General features: G+C 43.1%; 2 protein-coding genes across 22 annotated transcripts in view; one reads left to right on the top strand and one right to left on the bottom strand.

Annotated features, from left to right (window-relative positions):
- The window catches only part of LOC138131476 (uncharacterized), a 102,565-nt gene extending 88,288 nt beyond the window's left edge, over nucleotides 1-14,277 (top strand). For 9 of the 10 annotated variants that reach the window (XM_069048507.1, XM_069048512.1, XM_069048509.1 and 6 more), the window contains 8 exons: nucleotides 6,536-6,651; nucleotides 6,704-6,923; nucleotides 6,968-7,267; nucleotides 7,326-8,442; nucleotides 10,343-10,567; nucleotides 10,624-10,865; nucleotides 11,149-12,384; nucleotides 13,220-14,277. In XM_069048507.1, coding sequence (XP_068904608.1) covers nucleotides 6,546-6,651; nucleotides 6,704-6,923; nucleotides 6,968-7,267; nucleotides 7,326-8,442; nucleotides 10,343-10,567; nucleotides 10,624-10,865; nucleotides 11,149-12,384; nucleotides 13,220-13,724 — 3,951 coding nt within the window. In that variant the 5' untranslated portion in view covers nucleotides 6,536-6,545 and the 3' untranslated portion in view covers nucleotides 13,725-14,277. Of the gene's footprint in view, nucleotides 1-3,338; nucleotides 3,493-6,535; nucleotides 6,652-6,703; nucleotides 6,924-6,967; nucleotides 7,268-7,325; nucleotides 8,443-10,342; nucleotides 10,568-10,623; nucleotides 10,866-11,148; nucleotides 12,385-13,219 lie in introns of those variants that run through there. The other variant, XM_069048515.1, reaches the window with a different exon arrangement.
- Nucleotides 14,278-14,359: 82 nt separating this feature from the next.
- Patronin (calmodulin-regulated spectrin-associated protein patronin) overlaps nucleotides 14,360-20,136 on the bottom strand; it is a 42,844-nt gene continuing 37,067 nt past the window's right edge. For 7 of the 12 annotated variants that reach the window (XM_069048502.1, XM_069048503.1, XM_069048494.1 and 4 more), the window contains 7 exons: nucleotides 19,633-19,885; nucleotides 19,457-19,543; nucleotides 18,241-18,327; nucleotides 17,706-17,798; nucleotides 16,038-16,271; nucleotides 15,699-15,981; nucleotides 14,360-15,635 (listed from right to left, as the gene is read on the bottom strand). In XM_069048502.1, coding sequence (XP_068904603.1) covers nucleotides 15,491-15,635; nucleotides 15,699-15,981; nucleotides 16,038-16,271; nucleotides 17,706-17,798; nucleotides 18,241-18,327; nucleotides 19,457-19,543; nucleotides 19,633-19,885 — 1,182 coding nt within the window. In that variant the 3' untranslated portion in view covers nucleotides 14,360-15,490. The remainder of the gene's footprint in view (nucleotides 15,636-15,698; nucleotides 15,982-16,037; nucleotides 16,272-17,705; nucleotides 17,799-18,240; nucleotides 18,328-19,456; nucleotides 19,544-19,632; nucleotides 19,886-20,136) is intronic. The other 5 variants (XM_069048498.1, XM_069048499.1, XM_069048497.1 and 2 more) reach the window with 5 other exon arrangements.

Here is a 20,136-nt window from a genome sequence, read left to right as displayed (position 1 = left end):
GTCATTCTCTTTTTGTCGAAAATGAGGTTAAGTGTTAAGGTGTATGTACGGGGTGATCAAGAAGGACTGTTTAAGTTGGTAACACTGGATCGTATTTTAAATCGTATAACAGGAGTAACTTTCGGTTGTTGGTGGCTTGTCGTTGTTAATGCTATACCTATATCAGATATTTGTCAAATAAACCAACAAAACATATCCAGTTGCAGTGTCATAGATAACTGAATTAAAAAATTTTCTTAATTGTACTGCCAACTTAAACAGTCCTTCTTGATCACCCGGTATTTTGAAAAAAAAACAAACCGGAGAAAGAAAGAAGCTCTGTTTGAGTTGGTAATTGTACTAAATTTCATTTTTAAATGGTACAACTGAAGTAACTTCCGGTTGTTGACGGCTTGACACTGAAGATAATTGTTCTGTATTTCAAGACATACGATCGGTGATGTAGTTGGCAACACTGAATAGTTTATGTTGACATTTCAACAAGTAAACAAAACGGATCTGTTTTAAAGGAACAATGCAAATTCAATCGGTGATAAATAGGGGCCACGAGAACGACAGTAAATGACCAAATCTCTGAAATCTTTGAAAATTCAGAGGCGATCCAGCGAACCTAATTACTCTTCGGAACTTGTCATTATCGTTATATTTTTACGTCCCCTTCTGTTTAAATTAATTTAAAAAGCACACAATATATAGTTTTTAAAGGGGCGTTAAAATTTTAGCGTCGTTTAAAATTTAAAATTTCAAGCCCTGATTGGTCATTGCTATGACACCTTAATTTAACGCCCCTTACAGAATACGCCCCAATATACGGTAATTTTTAAACTAATCCCATTTGTAGCTTTGGCAAAATGAATCGAGCAATTTCCCCCCCGAAATTACCCCATCCGGAAACGGAACAAAAGCCGGAAACAACAATTACAGACAAAAATACACCGGTACATGCAACAAAAATAAATTAATCCGAAAATAACAAAACCAACCCTTGAGCACCGTTACCGACGCCCTCGTCCATCGAACACGACACCGGGTAAACACCGACGCTATTTTTTTTCCTCCACTCCGAGAAACAACCGCGTCTTCTCCGTTTCACCGCAAAGACGGAAACTGCCCTGTTTTACCTGATTGGACGCAGATGGGGTCGTCGAGGGTTCCCTCCGTCATGACTATTTAGCAAACCGCGTACGTACGCAACAGCGTCAGGGCTTATTAGCATGCCAACCCCCGGAAGCTGCCCCTAGTCAGTCTAGTAAAGCCGTCTTGATGCGGCAGTGTTTCTTTTTACATGACGGGGGTGTTTTGTGAGGCGGGGGTAATTTATAGAGCCACACGCGTATGAATACGGTGCCGGGATTAGAACGGCGCGGAGGGCATTACCGCAAGGGGCGAAAAACAAATGACAATTTGTCAAAAGTGTCTCAAAAACACTCTGTAAACGCCCACCACTACTACATTGTTCTGCACGCGCGTGCAGCCGTTGACGCGGCATTCAGGCCGTATTAATTTAACATTAAGGATATTATAATGAAATGATTATTCTTATCGTTAATAGTGCAATTGGCGTTACCATCGTGTCGGAGTGGAATTAAAATTGGGTGTTTGGAGGTAAACTGGAAGTTTCCACTTTCAGGGGGGAAACATGGGTGTGCGTGCGTTCCATTTTTTTTTGGAATTAATTGATCAGCGTAACGCAAGCCCTGCCAATTTAAGGGAGCATAATGTTCGTTGCCGCGAAGGATCATGTGACCGGTGGTAAAGCGGGAGTGGGTGGAGTCGGAATTAAAAAAAATTGTAGGTGTCGAAAGGAGAACGGAAACGATCTAATGATCGGTTTCGCCGAAACTGGTAATTTTGGGGTAAATTGGGCAACATTAAAAGCGTATTAGGCCCCCTAATAAGATTTCGTTACGGCATTTTTTTACTGTTGTTTAGTGAATATAGATGCGGATTGGGCAAACAGAGGCGGCGAAAAGGGAGGCGCCTGTTAGGAAAAAGAATTTAAAAAAATTCTTTAATGAACAAAATATATTACGAGGGGATTTGAAAGTTCTCGACCTGGCATATAGACGACAGTGACATGTCTATCATATAATTAGTTTAATAAAAGGGGGACTAAAGGAGACAGCTGAGGAACTCTCAACAAGAAAGATAGGGAATCAGTCCTACGTCTACCCTTTAGAAACACACGTTTATTCCCACATGTTCAAAGTGAACTGTATCGAGTTTTAGAAAAACCGGTGTAGATGACGTCCACCAGACGTTCTTCCTTCGAGCAGTTACAATTTTACGTCTTTTTGTGAAACCATGACATTATAATGTTTACGACGACGAGAATAATCTCATAATAACACAAAATAAGGACATAAAACGTTAATAATTGGCTAATCAGAAAAACGCAGTGAACAAACCGATTCATGCCAGGCCAGTTTACGACCAATTTGGCATAATTAACTGCGACTACCTCCATTTTTCCCACGTCTCCCCGACATACACAAAATTCTCATCTCGTTGCGATTGCATCGACTCGTCGAGACTTCCATTTCCGGTTCCGCGACTCGCCATTTTGCATAAACTAATTAATCAGCCCGGAATAATCCATCTCCAAAGCGTCAATTCAATCTTCTTGGTCTCACATCGACATCCGTCCATCCGAACGCACCTTAAATCAGTCCTCGACATCCTTGCGCGTCGCATAAAAGTCACCCGATAAATTTGTCGTGCGCTTCGTTTCGCTGTCGCCTTCGCAGGACACGCGTCCCGAAGGACGTCCCCCTCGATCAAGGATCACAACGGAAACTTCCCGAGTTGAAGCGTCCCCCATGTGCATCCACGACTCCTTTCGTCCGGCGTCCGAACCGTCCTCTTCTCGCTCTACGGTGATGTTGAGGCAAGAGCGCGACGTTTCCGCGGAAGCACACGTCTGACTTTACTACAAACACAACTCGGCAAACGCTAAAAATAGCCATTTCGCCAAAAGAGGGGACCTGCGGATTGTCGCGACCTTGGATGCCCGCCGTAGGAGAGCTCCTGCGGGTGTAGGAGGCGGCGCCATTCCATTGTTTTCTTCCCAATTGCGCCGTTATTGGCGTGGGCGACGCGTCTGGCGCTGACCCCTGACACCGACCTGGTTCGAAATTGTGCCTTTGCCCTTTGACTCGTCGCGTCGTTTTGGGGAAGCCCCTTCTTTGTTGTTGTTTTGACGGTACCGCGGGCGCTCTACAAAACAGCACTTGTCGGGACGTCGGCGCTCAATGGTTTGTTCGCGATCGAATTCGCTCGTCCCAAACGATGACACTCGGAGAGTGAATATATTCATGCGGCGATCGCCAAAGGTGCGACTCGTGTGTTGTCTTTGGATTTTTTTCGTGTTGTTCTGCCGGATTTTAAAATTATGCAGTTTTTTCGTGTGTTTTGTTCGGTTTTTACCTTGACTGACTGTTCGTACCATCATCGGCCGGTTTCTTCCTGATCTTGCTTCTCGCTCCGTTGAAGGTTTGTGCGTTTTAATTTTCGCCGGAAGAGCATCGAATTCCGTTCTTATTTTTGAATTCGACGGTTTTTCGGGCCTTGCACACGCTGATCAAATCGCCTACTGTTATTCGTTATTGATTGTACGTCCGTGGATTCTTAATATTCCCACAGTACACGTGAAAATTTGTAAGAATACGTTCTTGTATCCGGCGAGTACGACTCTACCAGAGAAACTTTGCCGAGAATTCGGTTTGGTGCAGAAAACATAATAGCTATTTGTGCAACGAGATCGGAAAAGCGATTTTTCCATTCTAGACGTCAGATTTTTTATCGAAGCCGAGATAAAAAAAAGACGTGAATGGAAAAAAGGCTTTTCCTATCAATTTGCACACAAGATTTTGTGAAATTTGGAAAAGAATCCCTTACGTTATAATATTTTTTTCCGTTGACCGCTTATTAATCTCAATATTAATGAATTATTTTGTCTAAAATATAGTGTATTAATGGACCTCATTACATAATACACTATTTTTCATTAATCAACGATTTTTGCGATTTTCATGTTTTGATGTATAAACAACCTCGAACATGCATTGTTTGCACTTACCAACACTGTAGCAGGGTTTTCTATATTTTATAGCTCCATAACTGCACAATTACGAATTGACTTTTTCAAAAGCCGACCTTTTTGGTTATAATTCGCATGTCATATGTATTTTTCAAGGGTAACTAGGTTTTCTTAGCAACCGTGATTTTTACGTGAAATTGAATGTGAAAGGAGTTGACGTCTTCTGACACTCTTTGTGGAAAAGTGAATAGAAAGTGTTGAAAATTTTTAAAATGGACAAAAAAAGGATGGAGGTATTTTATAAAGTCTCATCTTTATCGAAAAAGATAAAATTGGTTCTGATTTGGCTTTAATTTGAAATCTCAACTATTAAGGCACTCACTCGCTACACTCGTTCGTGCTTTAAACAGTTTCGATTATTAATGACCTTCATTAACAAACTAGTTTATTAAATAACTATAATTGATACTTTTTATGAGAAAACCATAATCAAGTTCCTATTGATGTACTGTTACCTAGGGAAAACAAAAGTAAACAAAGTAAAATTTGACAAAATATTTTCAATTTGCCTGAAAATAATGCTTGAGGAAGCAGATGAACCATCTTCTGATGTTGAAGAGTCAGCGGCCTTGGCACTTAATTCATTGCTGTCCGAAAAATCGAAAGAAAAGTACAAAAAGGCGTATAAAGACTTCGAGAAAGTCAAGAACTTGTAAAAGTTATACACTATGGAGTATCTATTCAACGTCACGAATGTGAACAAGAAGATCGAAATTAAAAACTAAGTATACAAGTTTGACAACATTAAAAGAAAGTCAGCCAGCTTTCAAAAAAATCTAGCGTGATTGCAAAGTTAGAGGTAGAAAAGTGTTTAAAGGAAGCTGAAAATAGCACTTATTTGCTGATGAAGGTTAGATTTTTATAAAAATTTGACATTTACGACACCTAATCTCGATTTAAAACTTGTGATAAAATGTCTCCATATAAAAAAATGATCAAAATTATAGTGAATAAGTTCACACACATGAATTAAATTGGTTGCAAAACAACGCAATATTTTTAGATTCAAGCGTTAATTAAAAAAGAAATAAATAAAATAAATAAAATTACAGTGACAGTGGCAAAAATTGACAGTTCACAGTGGAGCGGCAAAAATTTCATAACATGGGCATGGCTTGCTTCGACTACAATAATTTATAATGACCCTGTACAATCCGTTTTATATTACAGTGTGAGACGGAGTATTATGTTATGTTCATACAATAAACTCCCAGCAGTACTTACTTCTCAAATATCTACCAAAAACAAAAAAAACTTGATAAACGCCTAAACGTTCTATTACTGTTATCTCGTAACGAACTTAAAAAAATATTAACGTGTATAAAAACACGTAATCCAGTTTTTAGTGAAATTAAAAATTCATTATAATTTTTACGGTTACCATGCTTTTGTTGTTGAAATTAAGCGGTGCGTTATCATAATGAAATGAATATAAAATACTTCATTCGAGCTTGCGATAATTAACTAAGTGAGTTTTCCGCACTGTTGTAAACATTGCAATAAAAAATGACCTGACAGCACGTCGGAATCCAGTGTAAAAAACAGGATTTTACGTACCCTCGAGAATAATAAAGTGGGGTTAGATTATACGGACATGTGACCCAGTTTGGAGCGCCAACGGCCGGACCATAAACTAATCGAGTTGCCAGGTTTTACCGCCACTCGTTGTGGCCCCTGGCCCGTTGTATGCTTCTGCTTTCTCGAAAATGACTTCGGTCTCCTCTTTCCCCGCAGGCAAACCTACCAGTTTAGTTTGAATCGCCCAAAAAAAAATCATTGCTTTCAAAGTACCTATGTACATTCGTCCTTTGTAAGTCACCTTCATATTTACAACATATGAAGGAAACGTAGTGTACGTTCGTTTAAACATATTGCCTGTAAAAATGGAAGTTTAATTGTTTACCCAAAATGTCACCGCGAACGCTCACGAGTTCTCGCAACTTGACATCGTAAAGATAACAAATCTATTAAATTATGTAAAACGTAATTCTCCCTTTACCTATTTTTTTATTGTCAGCACTGGCACCGACACTGTTTTAAAGTTACCAATCAGGTTTTTGCGATTCCGAGTATTACGATTTTTAAAATATGACTGGCGTGTAGCCAGGCATGACCTCCAACTTCGCTGTTGCGTGTTAATTGAATTAATAGTTTTATTAGCGCAACTTATTCTAATTAGGTTTTTACTCCATCTGTGTTTTTCCAACTGTTTACGGTTTAATTGTACATATTATATTTCGTGTACAATCGTGAGCTATAAACGATTTTGGTGGAGGCGCCGGGCAAACACTGAAAAAAGTAGCGTCGGTAAAGAGAACTCGATCGTCAATGTCAGCCTTGACCTCCATCGTGAAACATTTTCATCTCAAGATGGCCGCGCGAGGGGAAGCTAGTCCCACCTGAAACCAATACCTCTAAGGGCCATCTTTGTTGCAGATAAGACAAGATGTTCGTGACGGGGTCAGTTCCGTGGCTCCTCGTCTACTGCTGGTGGCTCTCCATATTGGTCTTCTCCGCGTCCAAAGACACCTGGAGGTGTCTGAACCTGACAGGTGCGAATCGTCTATTATTTCTAACCTCACTTTTTTACCGACCGTTTGACAGATGCCGCTCCGAAGAAGTACATCCATTACATGGATGAGCCCACCCCCATCGTGGTACAAACCTCGACTCGACCCCTCCACATGCTCAACACTGAAATTTTCAAGATATACCTGGAAGAGATCGTGGGGTTCTCCAGGGTCGACATAGTTTACCACGACGAATTCAAATTGGAGGACGTGCTGAAGAGCATATCGTCGATGGATCTACCCGAGAGCAAGACGTGAGTTTTGGCATAGTAGTGCGGTTCGTGACGATCTCTTGTAGTTTTCCTCCGGCAGTGGTAGACCTGGAGGTGTGGGTGCCACCCGGCACCGACCTCTTGTACTACGAGAATAAGAAGATGGTGAAAGAGTTCGGAGATTTGACCCCTCCGGCTCGATTCGGCTGGTTCATTCCGGTGGAGATGGACGGACCCGTCCAGAGGTTCTACAACAAGTGGGACGAGGACATCAGGGAGGTGCACTGGATTTTCTTGAGGGATAAGAAGTCGATGGCGCTCTTCGATGTCGACAAGCAACACATGCCGCTCATCGACCAAAACGCCAAGATCGACGGTACGACCGAGTGAGTGCTTTTTTGAAAAAAAATTAATCGCGGATCGTGACGAAACTACTCTTTCTAGGTACGTCTGTCAGGAGAAAGAGTGCCAGAAGGGCATGTACGTTCCCGTGCAGTGCAAAACCGCCCCCTGCGCGCTCCTCCTCGCGGGAGAAATGAACACCAGCAGATTCCTGATGGATCACATTGACCGACTCAAAGTGTACGTGAAGGTCGTGTGGTTGGGGAAGAACCTGAGGCAGACCGTGGAGACGCTGACGCATCTGTACAAGTCCACCCCCAGCAAGAGTTTGATGATAATGCACTACACCCCCAGCGACATCATCTTGAGGGACAAGTACTTCATCAGCGTGACCTTTCCCGAGTGCGATTACGCCAACGTGTCCGACTCGGTGGGTTGCAAATACGAGTTGAACCGCATCGTGAAGATGGCGTGGCACAAGGTGGATGCCTTGGATCTGGTCCAGCCCATCCGCAACTTCGTCTTCATGGGCAAAGACTTCGACGACCTCCTGAACCTGTACGAAATGGCCCCCGACCGATCCGACTTGCGCGAGATCGGGTGCCAGTGGGTCAAAGACGGCAACCACTCCTGGATAGTCCCCCAGCAGAAGATCCGCATCAACATCGGCGGCATCTTTCCCATATCCGAATCCGCCTACAAGGGGGCCGGGATAGTTCGAGGTGCGGTGCTGGCCCAGGAGGCCGTCAAGGCCAACACCTCCATCCTGCCGGGCTACGAGCTTCACCTGACGGTGACCGACGGCAAGTGCAGACCGGACAGCGTCATGAAGATCTTCATCGACTACATCACCAACTCGCACAACAACCTACTCGGGGTGCTGGGACCCGGCTGCTCGGACACGGTCGAACCTCTCGCCGGCGTCTCCAAGCACTACCACACCATCGTCATCTCGTACAGCGCCGAGGGGACGAGTTTCTCCAATCGCGACAAGTATCCCTACTTCTTCAGGACGATAGGCGAGAACAAGGACTACAAACACGTCTACTTGCATTTGTTCAGGCAGTTGGGGTGGAAGAGGGTGGCGGCTTTGACGGAGGACGGACAAAAGTACACCGAGTATATTTCGCACATGCAGGAGGTGCTCGAGGAGAACGACATCAGGTTCATCTCAAACACGAAGTTCCCCCGAGAGAGAGACTCGTTTCAGATGACGAGGGTGAGTAGTAGTGAAACCAGCACATGAGTGCGGTGCGAGGGTGAGTGGATCCGCGGACGGCACTCTCATCGGACACCTCACTTCCGTCCGAGTTCTTTTTGGAAAAAAAAAAACATATCCGTTGTTCTAAATTCTTATCGCTCACTTTGACTTCTCGTCGCCACTCAACGTAACTACTGCAAGTAGCCAGACTCTCCACTCAGTGATTGTAAAATAAAGTATTGTGCAAAAAATAGGAAATATGTAATGATGAAATGACGTTGGGTAAAACGGAACACATTAGTTACGTTAAATATTATATTTCATTTCAGAGTGGTGGTCCCTCTTGTGCAAGAAAAATTATTTGCTGCTAAACTGGCTGCCATTTTTTTCTTGACTGTACGCTAATAGTTTTTAAAACAAATATTTTGGAAATTTTCAATGTCCAAAATTTACATTAGATACTCGTACCAACGTTTTAAATTTGTTTTAGTTTGTTGATATCAAAATGACCGCTGTTATTAACACATGGAAATTCAGCCATGTGAGTGTTGTTTTCTAATTAAAGAACTCTTCGCAGAAATTTCGATATAAAATTGAAATTTTACCGTCGTCCTGTTTCACCTCAATTCAGTTCAAAGGTCATGCATGCCACATGGGCATAAATTAGAGAGTACAAAGACTCGCAAAAAATAACTTCCTGAAACGTATGTTTTAAAAGGTCATGTCTCGTTTTTCGCTTGTATTTTGACAATTAAAAGAAATGGCGAAAAAATTCTGCCGATTTTTTTTCTGATTACATATCGGTCTACAACAGCCTATAAAAGAAAAATAAAAAAACACATTGCATAATTTCAAAAAACTGTCTCACACTCACTACTTAATTTGAAACAATTGGATAATATTGTTTTGTCCCATTGATTAAATAAAAATGTGAAGGAAAAAAGAGGTCCAGGGGCAGATCCTTGCAGAGCATCTGAAGTGTATATTAATTAAAAACACTGAAATATTCTCGGCTTTTGTTGATTTTCTGGATTACAAAAGAACTTTAACCAAAGAAAACGAGATGACGGTATCATTTATTTTAATTAATAATTCAAAACGATAAAGTTTATTGGAGGTTTCAGTAAGCCAATCGATGTGAACTGGTGCTTCCTTGAATTCAAGCGCGGACTAAATAACGAGCACCAATTATGGACAAAATCGTATCGAGTCGAACGAAGAACGAATCAGGTTCGTCGGTTTCATTTTTGCTTCGTCCTTGGATGAATTTGACGTGTTTCGAGAAGTTTTTCGTTGAACGATTAAATATTTTTGATTGGACGCGCAAGAAGAATCGCTCCCGACAAATGCGAATTAGTTAATTAAAATTTAAAAGATCTGTCTGTCATTGCGGGATTCTGCGATGGCGCTAATCCTCGGCAAATAAACAAACCTGTCGCTTTTCAACACCACGCGCTCTCGCAATAACCACTACTAAATTTAGAAGGCCGCGATTGGAGCAGAAAAAGAACGAGCAAATATTTGGAAACAAATCTTCCAAGTAAAGATATGTCTATTTTAACGCGCGGCTAAGACAAAATGTTTGTTTTCGTAATAATAGCCAAAGTGCGATATTCGTTGATTTTCTCGACTGAAGTGTTTGAAATGAACATAATTTTAAGAAATTGATTGATCACATGTAAAAGTCGGCGTGAGTACCGGGGTGCCCGTGTGGCGTGGCTTCAATTGACTTGAGTGTTGGACGAAAACAAAAACGTAGAGCTCGTTGAAGTCAAGGAAAACATTTGTAATGTAGAAAAATGACGATTCGAGTGCAAAAAAAATCGCTTTAAAAAAATATTTGAAAGAAAGGTACCCGAGATACATTTCTCTTCTCAGCTGAAGCAGAACAAAACATAAAAGACTGTTTTTTCCCTAGTATTTGGAAGACCTGAAGCGAAAGAGCGCCCGCATCATAATCTTGGACGTGGTGGACGCCATCGCCAGGACGGCGATGTGCGAAGCTTCGCGCCTGAAGATGACATCCGAAGAGGGTTACGTCTGGTTCCTGCCGGCTTGGCTCAACGAGACCTGGTACGACACCGACTACTTCAACAAGCTCAAGAACGAATCCGTCAACTGTTCCACCTCCGAGATGATCAAGGTACGGGAGTGATCTTTGACGGCGAAAACAAAAAAAAATCAAACTTTTTCCTCCAGGCCGTAAAAGGTTACTTCTCGATGACGCATCAGTTCTTCGCCGACGACGACAAAGTCGTCCAAGGAAACATGACCGTCGCGGAGTTTCGGAGGAGGTTCAAGGCCATGGGTAACATGACCGAACTGTCAAATTACGCGGGATATGCCTACGATGCGATGTGGACGTACGCCCTCGCTTTGGACAAACTGGTCAAGAGCGACCCCAAAGCTGTCTCGCACTTGCACTCGGAGAATACCACTCGGTGAGTTCACCACAAGATCCTTTGAAACTTTGAATGCTTGGGTAAAATCAACAAAGCAAAGGTAGAAGGGTTTATTGAACTCGATACTGTGAACTTGTTTGATCTGAAACCTTGTTGTTGTTCACTTGTTTCAATCTGCGTTGTTATTTTTTGTGCTATGATCCTTGTGCATAATTTTAAGATACTACGTAATAAACATATTCGGCCTATGGTTCTTTGGGTCTCTTTTACTAATTGCGTTAACACTTGGTGACTTTTCTTAAGTAGTCATTTTTGTGTCCAGCCGCCTGGTCAAGCTAATTGAAGCCACCGACTTCTACGGCGTCTCCGGTCGGATCAAATTCCGCGGGGGCCCCTCCCGCTTCTCTACCATCAACATAATCCAGTGGTACGACAACCAGTCGCACATCGTGGGCAACTTCTACCCGAACGTGTCTGACGACAAACCCGAGATCCTCGGCGGCCGCCTCGAGCTCAAATCGGAAAAGCTGCACTGGTTCACCCCGAACCGGGCCAAGCCCGACGACGGCACTCCACCGCCGCCCACCTGTACCCTCGAGAGCCTCGCCAAAGCCCTGAACGTTAACTGCGAGATGGCCATCGTCATCCTCAACATAATCCTCATCTGCTTGCTGTGCGTCATCGTCTTCTCAGTCGTCTTCTACATGAAGAGGCGGTACGACAAGAAGGTGCGCTACACGGAGAAGTACATGAGGCACTTCGGCATCGACCTCCGGCTGAATCCGTCCCAAATCAGCGACCTGGACAAGTGGGAGATACCCAGGAATTCGGTCGTGATCAACAGGAAGCTGGGAGAGGGGGCATTCGGGACGGTGTACGGGGGCGAGGCCAACTTCCCCCAGAAGGGGTGGGTGGCGGTCGCCGTCAAGACGCTCAAGATCGGGTCGAGCACCGAGGAGAAGTTGGACTTCTTGTCGGAGGCCGAGGTGATGAAGCGGTTCGACCACAAGAACATCATCAGGCTGTTGGGGGTCTGCACCAAAGACGAGCCCATCTACACCATCATGGAGTTCATGTTGTACGGCGACCTGAAGACTTTCCTCCTGGCCAGGCGACACTTGGTCAACGACAAGACGATAGAGGAGTCCGACGAAATATCCAGCAAGAAGTTGACGTCGATGGCCTTGGACGTGGCCAGAGGTCTCAGTTATCTGGCCCAGCTGAAATACGTCCACAGAGATGTGGCGTCGAGGAATTGTCTCATAAACGCTCAAAGAATCGTCAAGCTGGCCGACTTCGGCATGACCAGACCCATGTTCGAAAATGACTATTACAAGTTCACCAGAAAGGGGATGCTGCCCGTGAGGTGGATGTCCCCCGAGAGTCTGGCGTTGGGGGTGTTCACCCCCGCGTCGGACGTCTGGAGTTTCGGGATTTTGTTGTACGAGATCATCACTTTCGGCAGCTTCCCGTATCAAGGGATGACCAACACCGAGGTCCTCGAGTACGTCAAAATGGGGAACACCGTCACCATTCCGCAAGGGGTTAAAACTCAGCTGTGAGTACGATTTTTGTTACAGTCGCCTACTTTACCGACAATCACGATTTGTCCGCATCTCCACAATTATTATTAAAGTCGAATCCGTCAATATCGATAGTTGTGGGGTGATACGTTACCTTATAGCCTTATACGATGAAGACGTTGCCGCGCCACATTCTTTGATGTCGTTCGGTCACGGCGTGGTCGTAGATTTGCATTTTAACAATGGCGCTCATCACTGTGGCGGTTCGGTGCACTTCGGTAGACAAAACAAATTAAAAAATCACTTCAATCACAGTTAATTTACAACATTTGTTCGCGGAAAACATCTGGCTTTGCGTTAATTAAATTGACAGGTGACAGAACAAATGTTACCAACGTAATCTCCTTTCAGAGCCTACTATTGTTGGAATGTTTTTTGCGAAAAACGTATTTTTCCCCATTTCAGACGAGGCCTTAATTAACATAATTATTATTGAAATCAAATCAGATAAATCAGTGAATACATATTGATACTTGTGGGGTAATTAATAAATACCTTACCTTTTACGATGGGGATGTTGCGGAATGCGGAGCCACATTCTTCGATGTCCGATCACAACGTGGTCGTAGATTCGTATGTCAACTTTGGATCGATATCGCTCGTCACTGCCGTTTCGATGTGAGTTAGTAAAGGCAAAACTGTTGAAAATAAATTCAAACGAGTTCGATCACATTTGATTTACAACATCACAACTAGCATCACGTAAAGTTGACAGGTGACGAAAGACCACTGTTGCCAACTGAATCCCCATCCAGCGCCTGCTATTATTAGTAGTACTATTGTTAAACATGAATTTTCCTCCTGCTTCAGACGGGGCCTGTTGAAGTCCTGCTGGCAGCAGAACCCCAAGCTGCGCACCCGCGCCTCGGAGATGGTCGAGTTCCTGGCCAACAACCCCCGGCTGCTGGTCCCCTGCTTGGAGGTGCCCCTCGCCTCCGTCCAGCTGGAAGACACCAACCAGCTCGAATTCAACCTGCCCGGTCAGTTCCGCAAGTTCTCCGGGTCGAACATTATGAAGCCGTCACTCACCGTGCCGAACGGCATCGCCGGCTCGCGCTCCCTCGACGGCAAGCTCGAGACCAGGCGGCAGGAATCGGCGTCGGACAGCGGCATCAGCATACCCCTGGAGAACTGTTGCCCGCGGGAGCCGCTGCTGGGGCCGTCAAAGTCCAGCTCGAGCCTGCTCAACTTCGGCAAGCACGTCGGCTTCCAGCACCGCAACGAAGACGACGAAGACGCCGCCCGCGAGGCCGACGAAGACTATCTCGCGCACAACCCGGCCCCCGCCAACGGCTACGTGATTTCGAACGTATAATTTGAATTGACAGATGACGGGCGATCGCAGCGCCGCCCAATGGCGTGCAACGCAGCTCTTCTTTTATCTCAACGTTTCCGTGTTATGCAGGTTCTAGTCATGTCGCTTAATCGAAACCGTTCGTCCAATAGTATTAACGTGTATTAAAATTGATTCTTGTTGAGCGAGGCCTGCGACGAGTCCCATGACTAAATTCTACGAGAGTTCCTTATCACACTTTCACGCGTATTTATTAAGGAGATAAGACTTCACTTATACTTTTATACGTAAACATGGAGGATCGGGGGAAGAGACGACGCGCCCCCCCGATCGAATCCTCGTTTCAAGACGACTACTTTAGTTTTAAGTAAGATAATTTTGTAATTGTGACGCACCGCGTGTTGTAATACCAAACGATTATATCAAATATTTATTTTTAAGGCAGAAAGAAATCGAGCGAGCGGACGTTGGGTGTGTGCAGACTGAGTGTTCAAACAATTACATTTTGTACCTGACGTTACTTTTTTAAGTAATATTTTAAATTAAGATTATTAATAAACCACTTTCAATATTGTTCCGAGTTGTTGTTTCTTCCTTTTCTTTTTTTTTGCTCGCAGGACGACGGGGGGACACGACGACAAAAATCAAAAACTAACTGGGTTATTACATTTTTATTTTTGACAGTTGAGTGTTTTACTCGTATAAGTGTAAATTAATAAATATTTGTATATTATAAAAACATAATATGTACAGAAAAAGAAATTATTAGTGTTACAACATCATATTGAATAACATAATGCAAATATTATAGGCGATTAGGTAAAAAAAGGTTTCACTTGATATAAAACGCTCCAACTTGACGACCGGAGACAAAGAAATTGACCCAAGGTCGACATCGAAATATTCACAATTGGAAAAATATTAATCAAATTTGCGGTCGATCGTCTATCTCATCGACAGTCAATAACGAACAATGTACACGTAAAAAAAACGAGAGAGAGAGAGAAATAGAAAACCAAAACTAAGCTCTATAAGGCTAGTGTTTTCCGTACAAACAAACAATTTACAAATATATTTCAAGCAAAGACTTTTTTTCCTTAGTGACTTAAAAAACTCGGCGAGCGTCCGCATCGACTTCCGCCAGTCGTATTACTAAAATAAGTATTTTTTTGTTAAACGTGAAACCATCGGTCGACTCTTCGGAAGTCGATGCTGCCCCGCCAAAAAACAGCCCTGCGTTTTTTTCATCTTCACCTAATCTATTTAAATATAAATACAATTGGAATGACACTAATAAGAATTTTTATTGTTGTTTCGTGGACTTTTTTCTTTGATGATTATTTTAAATGTACTTTCATCAAGGGGAACGAAATGAAAGCGGTCAAAAGTACATCGTTTCAACAAATTGGCACAGAAAAAGCCGACAACTTGAAATGAAAACCATCCAAGGCGCAATTACATTGAAAACTGTAGTATGCACATAAAAAAGGCACGTAATTAATACTCGAAAAGAATACAGGACAAAACATATAGGTAGTAGCAATAATCGATATAATACATGACGACGGTGGTGGTAAAAAGGTGACTGATATTCATCTAATATCTCGGACGCTGCATCATTGGCATGGACAATTACGAATTGAACTGTGTGTAAAATAAAAATAAACACTTCTGGGAGTTGTAGCGAACCGACATTAAAAAAATAATAACATTTAATAAAGCGTTAACAAAGTAATCAAAAAAAAAATTAATAATCGATTAGATGACTAATTAACAACGAACTAGACTTAAATGACGAGCGGCATGTCTTTCTTATTAGGTAAATTAACCTTTTTGCCTTGCCAAAGCGAATTATGAATTGTGAAAGCATCTATGGTCACCGTTAAATGTTTCGTGTGGACTTGAGAAAAGCATTTGCCTCCTGAGTTGTACCTGGACACACGTGACACGATTTAGTACAGGCGAAAAAGACATATTTTGTTTCTCTAGACTTACTTGAAGAATTTATCGAACATCCTGTCGTTGACCTGCTTGGGCCCCGTCCCGTACAACTTCATCACCTCCTCGCGATCCGGACAGTACGAATAGAGAGCTCTGAATTGGCATCCGGCGTCCCTGAACAGTATCAGGAAGTGCTTGCTCTCCGATCTGTTGATCTCCTCGAGGACGCGCTTCTTCGCCTCGCGGTTCACCACCCCCGGAAAGACGCAGTACTCGACGGCGTTCAGCATTATGCCGCGGTTGGACTTGGTCGCCGGCTGCTTGTACAACCTCGGACCTGGAAACGGAAACGGACGTTCGGAGTCGTGCTTTGACCGACGCGCCGACACCCACCTGTGTAGTCCATCATGCTGCTCGGCGTCGAGCTGATGTCGCTGGAGCCGTCGTCGAATATCCTCCTCCCCTTGGTCATCAGGCCGGGGAGGCTGCCGGGCCCCGAGGGCGACGTCAGGTGCCGCATGCTGCCCATGCCCGGCGATGGCGCCCTCCGCGGGGGCGTGGCCCTGCCCAGACCCGAGTCCGTGTCGCCGTAGCGGTACGCCAGACTGTCCTGGTCCGTGCTAGAACCTGTGGAGAAGATACCGTCAGATCACGACCCCCTTCTGGCTCGTCGTTTTTGAGTAATGCCCCGCACCGTTTCTCATTCTTTCATTTTTTAGTTCTCGAACGGCCACCGTTTGCCGGTTAGTGGAAGAGTTATCATTTTCTCGTTAAATTCGTCAAAAGCTTTGTTATTCCCAAGAATTTGCTGCTTCGCGCGGTGCGTGAGGAGTATTAGTCACAGGGGGGAATTTCTCCAAAATTTTGTCCCGTTCGAAAATTCCACCGAACTGTTCTCGTTAAATTTGGAAAAAATCGCACGCCGATTCTAACTAGTCAAATGATTTCCTACTCGATGAGTCGAAAACGATGTTTTGATGTTTTCTACTCGACATTTTTTCCGTTTTCGGTTTACTCCAAAATTTTGTCATGTTTGACACTTGCCAATTCGATTGAACGAAGGAATGCAGGAATCAATCAAACGAGAAAAGACTTTCTCTTATTTGATCGTTCTTCCTAAAACGGTGTTTGTTTTTTTGGATAAGAAAAAGTAGCATAAAAAGCAGCTTGTAAGCAGAGTTTGATATAAAAAAAGCTTCAACGAATTACATTTCAAAGATGAATAAAAATGATCAAAAAAAGAACTACGAAAATAAGTAAAAAGTTGAAAAATATAATATTACTTTTTGATTTTAATTAATTTTCTATTTTTTTTTTTTGTGCGATTGCACAAGTGGGACAAAACAAAATTGGACCGGTTTAATTTCGAGAGTAAACCAAACGTCAAAAATTCATCGAATAAATACCAACCAAAACAGCGTTCACTAAACACAGTCGATTTTTCCAATAACATAAAGTAAAGAAAACAAAACGAAAATGACAAAAAATTGCAAATACAAAACACTTTCCAGGCAATAATAATAATACTATCATGATGGTAGTAATGTACCAAAACGGGAAGGTCGACGTTCAGCGGTGGACGCAGCGTACCCCAGGGCGCCTCTCCAGGACCGTTCTTGCGAGTCCCACCACCAAATGCGACCTTCCCCGTCGTAATATGTAAAAATATCAATCAAAACGTATGCACAGCACGGTTCATTACTTTATCTGTACAAAAACGATAATCAAAATAAAAAATAAAATAACCAGGCAGGACTAACTATCCATGATAAGGGGTCGAGAGGAGGGTGAGGCGTGTTTAATACACAATTGTTTTGTCTGGTGGGAGGAGAGGACGAGGTGGACCGTTATGAACCATCACCAACTAAGCCTAATGAGAGTGGGTGTGTGAATCGTCGGATAAACAACGACACAACAGTAAAACAGAGAGAAAAATAAAAATTATATTACGTAATTAAAAAAAAAGGAGTAAAAAATACGTTTGTAAGAGTGAGACCATGCCCAACGACCAACAGCTCAAGACATCTAGCGTTTGTACCTGTATTAGAATAGGCGTCTTACCGTACAAGTTCATCAGAGAGCTAGACTTGCGCCCTTTAAAGTTTTGATAATTGGAATACTTAGGTCTGCCACGGACCTGGGCAGGTGAGGGGTCTGCAAAAACATCGTAACGTACATACACTACTGTTTCCATTTCACTTAAACACAAAACAAATCCAAAAAACGAACGAAAACTCAACAGAAAAAACCGCGAAAAACGGACGACGCTCGCAGTCGTCACCGTGTTTTCGAAAATTACGTTCTCTTTCGATCGTCGTTAAATGAAATGGATGCACAATCGAAAATAATAATAATAATAATATCAACAAACGGAACGGTAACAACGAAACGAAATACAAAACACAACGATATAATATAAAAGTGAATAATAAGAGCGTGCTGACTACATCAACAACGATTACGGCTCAACATGTACCAAAAAGTAAATTACGTCAAAGCTAGCCGGGTACCAGAGAGACAGAAAGAGAGTCGTGGGGGTGTAGGGGGTGGGGAGGGTTTCGTGGGGGGCGGCGGGGCGTGGGATGCCGATACTGACCTCTGCTGGTCTTGTAGGAGCTCCGTCGGCCCAAGGTTTGGTTGGCGCTGTGACAGGGGGACACTCCCCGGCTGTCGTCAGGGGAATCTGAAAGCCGCCAACACCAAAGAGATGAGCCAAAGCACACGAGTGCGCCACGAACGCCACCACAGCTTGTGTGCGTGATTTGGGAACTTACACTTTAACGAGCATCATCGAGTACACCGCTGGACTACAAACCTTGACACTCGAAATGCCAGCTTTTTGTGAAATCTAATCTTTTTTTCTTGATAAAAACAATCAAAGGTAATAAAGGAAACTAAACTGGACGCAGCACAACACTTATTTTAATTTTAAAACACATTTTGCCAATAAATTAATCGTTTAAATCGTCCAAATAAATAATTATGAACATTAAATCTTGTTTGTGTCATATCTGTCAATTTTTTAAGGTACTATATCTTTAGAAGGTAGCGCCATTCCGCTCCACAATTTTTTGACTGGAAATTAAAAGAGATGGCATTATCGATAAATCCTGTGAGTGTGACAAAGATAGAATCTGTCTGACTCGATACAAACATCCCTTAAAATTGTGTATACTTCTATCTTTGTCACACTTACGGGATTTACCAATAATGCCATCTCTTTTAATTTCCAGTCAAAAAATTGTGGAGCGGAATGGCGCTACCTTCTAAAGATATAGTACCTTACAATTTTTAACTTTACAGCGCCATCTAGTGTTTACTATTACAAAATTCCCTCAATATGTATTTTTGTGAAACAAATTCGAAAAAATATTTATTGATTACAAAATCCGAGATGCAATAAATTCCCAAATCGTAATTACATTGTACAATGTGATATTTAAACATTTCGACAATGATTTGAAAGTACAAAATGATGTCGAAACTGTGTAACAACAAATGTCAAAGAGATTCTGACAGACATCAAACGAAGCGTCAAAATGGTGCACAAGTTGAAAAATAAATAAAGCGCTAAAGCGGTGTTTGCAGCTGTTCGATTCTTTCAAATATTGGTTAAACCTTTCGCCAGGTAAACACGTTTATAACGTTTCAACGGCCGATTGATTTACATTCTTTGATGGAGCAAAAAGTACAATTTGTAGGAACGCATGTAGTTCTGGAAGGAACGGTCCCGCTCCAATCGTAACAACCAATATTTCCAAACAATCCCCGCACAAATAAAAAAATAAAAACAAAATAAAATAAAAACACACCTCTGTAAAGCATGCCACTGCTCATGCTCCGATCAGCCAGGCTATCTTGTGAGCCGCGATAATAATCACGCTTCATGGTAGAATTAGCTGCACCAAAACAAAAAATAACAATTAAATAAATTGGAAACCATGCAAACCGATACTGATCCCCTCAAAGTATAAGCGCCACCAAATACCTGTAAGATTCGAGGTGGAACCCTTCTTCCCTCGACTCGGTTGCATCATCCCTTCGGCCATCTCGACGGAACCGCTGTCGATGTGTATCGTCTTGGGTCTGGGCCTCGACGCCGCTTTCGGCCTCATCTTCGGCGTCGGCTTCAGCGAACCCATCATGTCCGACTTGTCGAAAACTCTCGACGCCGCTTTCGGCCTCATCTTCGGCGTCGGCTTCAGCGAACCCATCATGTCCGACTTGTCGAAAACTTTGCCCTGAAACAGCACCGACTGTACGATCGCCGGAGGACGTGCGACACCGTGCGACAACCATCGACCAATAGATGTACGACATCCCCGTAGAACAAACGACGACTGTTGAGCGAACAACAGGGTCCCGAAGCGGCACTTAAAATAGCGAAAATAACACAACACGTGCGCTAAAGATGAAGAGAACGCGAGAGGAGAAGAAGAAACGATCGGTCGGGATGTCTTTAAATAGATTTAAAAGCTGGAGCGACGTTTTT

This window comes from Tenebrio molitor, chromosome 5 (genome assembly GCF_963966145.1).
Source record: "Tenebrio molitor chromosome 5, icTenMoli1.1, whole genome shotgun sequence".
Taxonomy (NCBI): Eukaryota; Metazoa; Arthropoda; class Insecta; order Coleoptera; family Tenebrionidae; genus Tenebrio; species Tenebrio molitor.
Note: the sequence above shows the minus strand (reverse complement) of the source record. Positions and strands in the feature narration are given on the sequence as shown.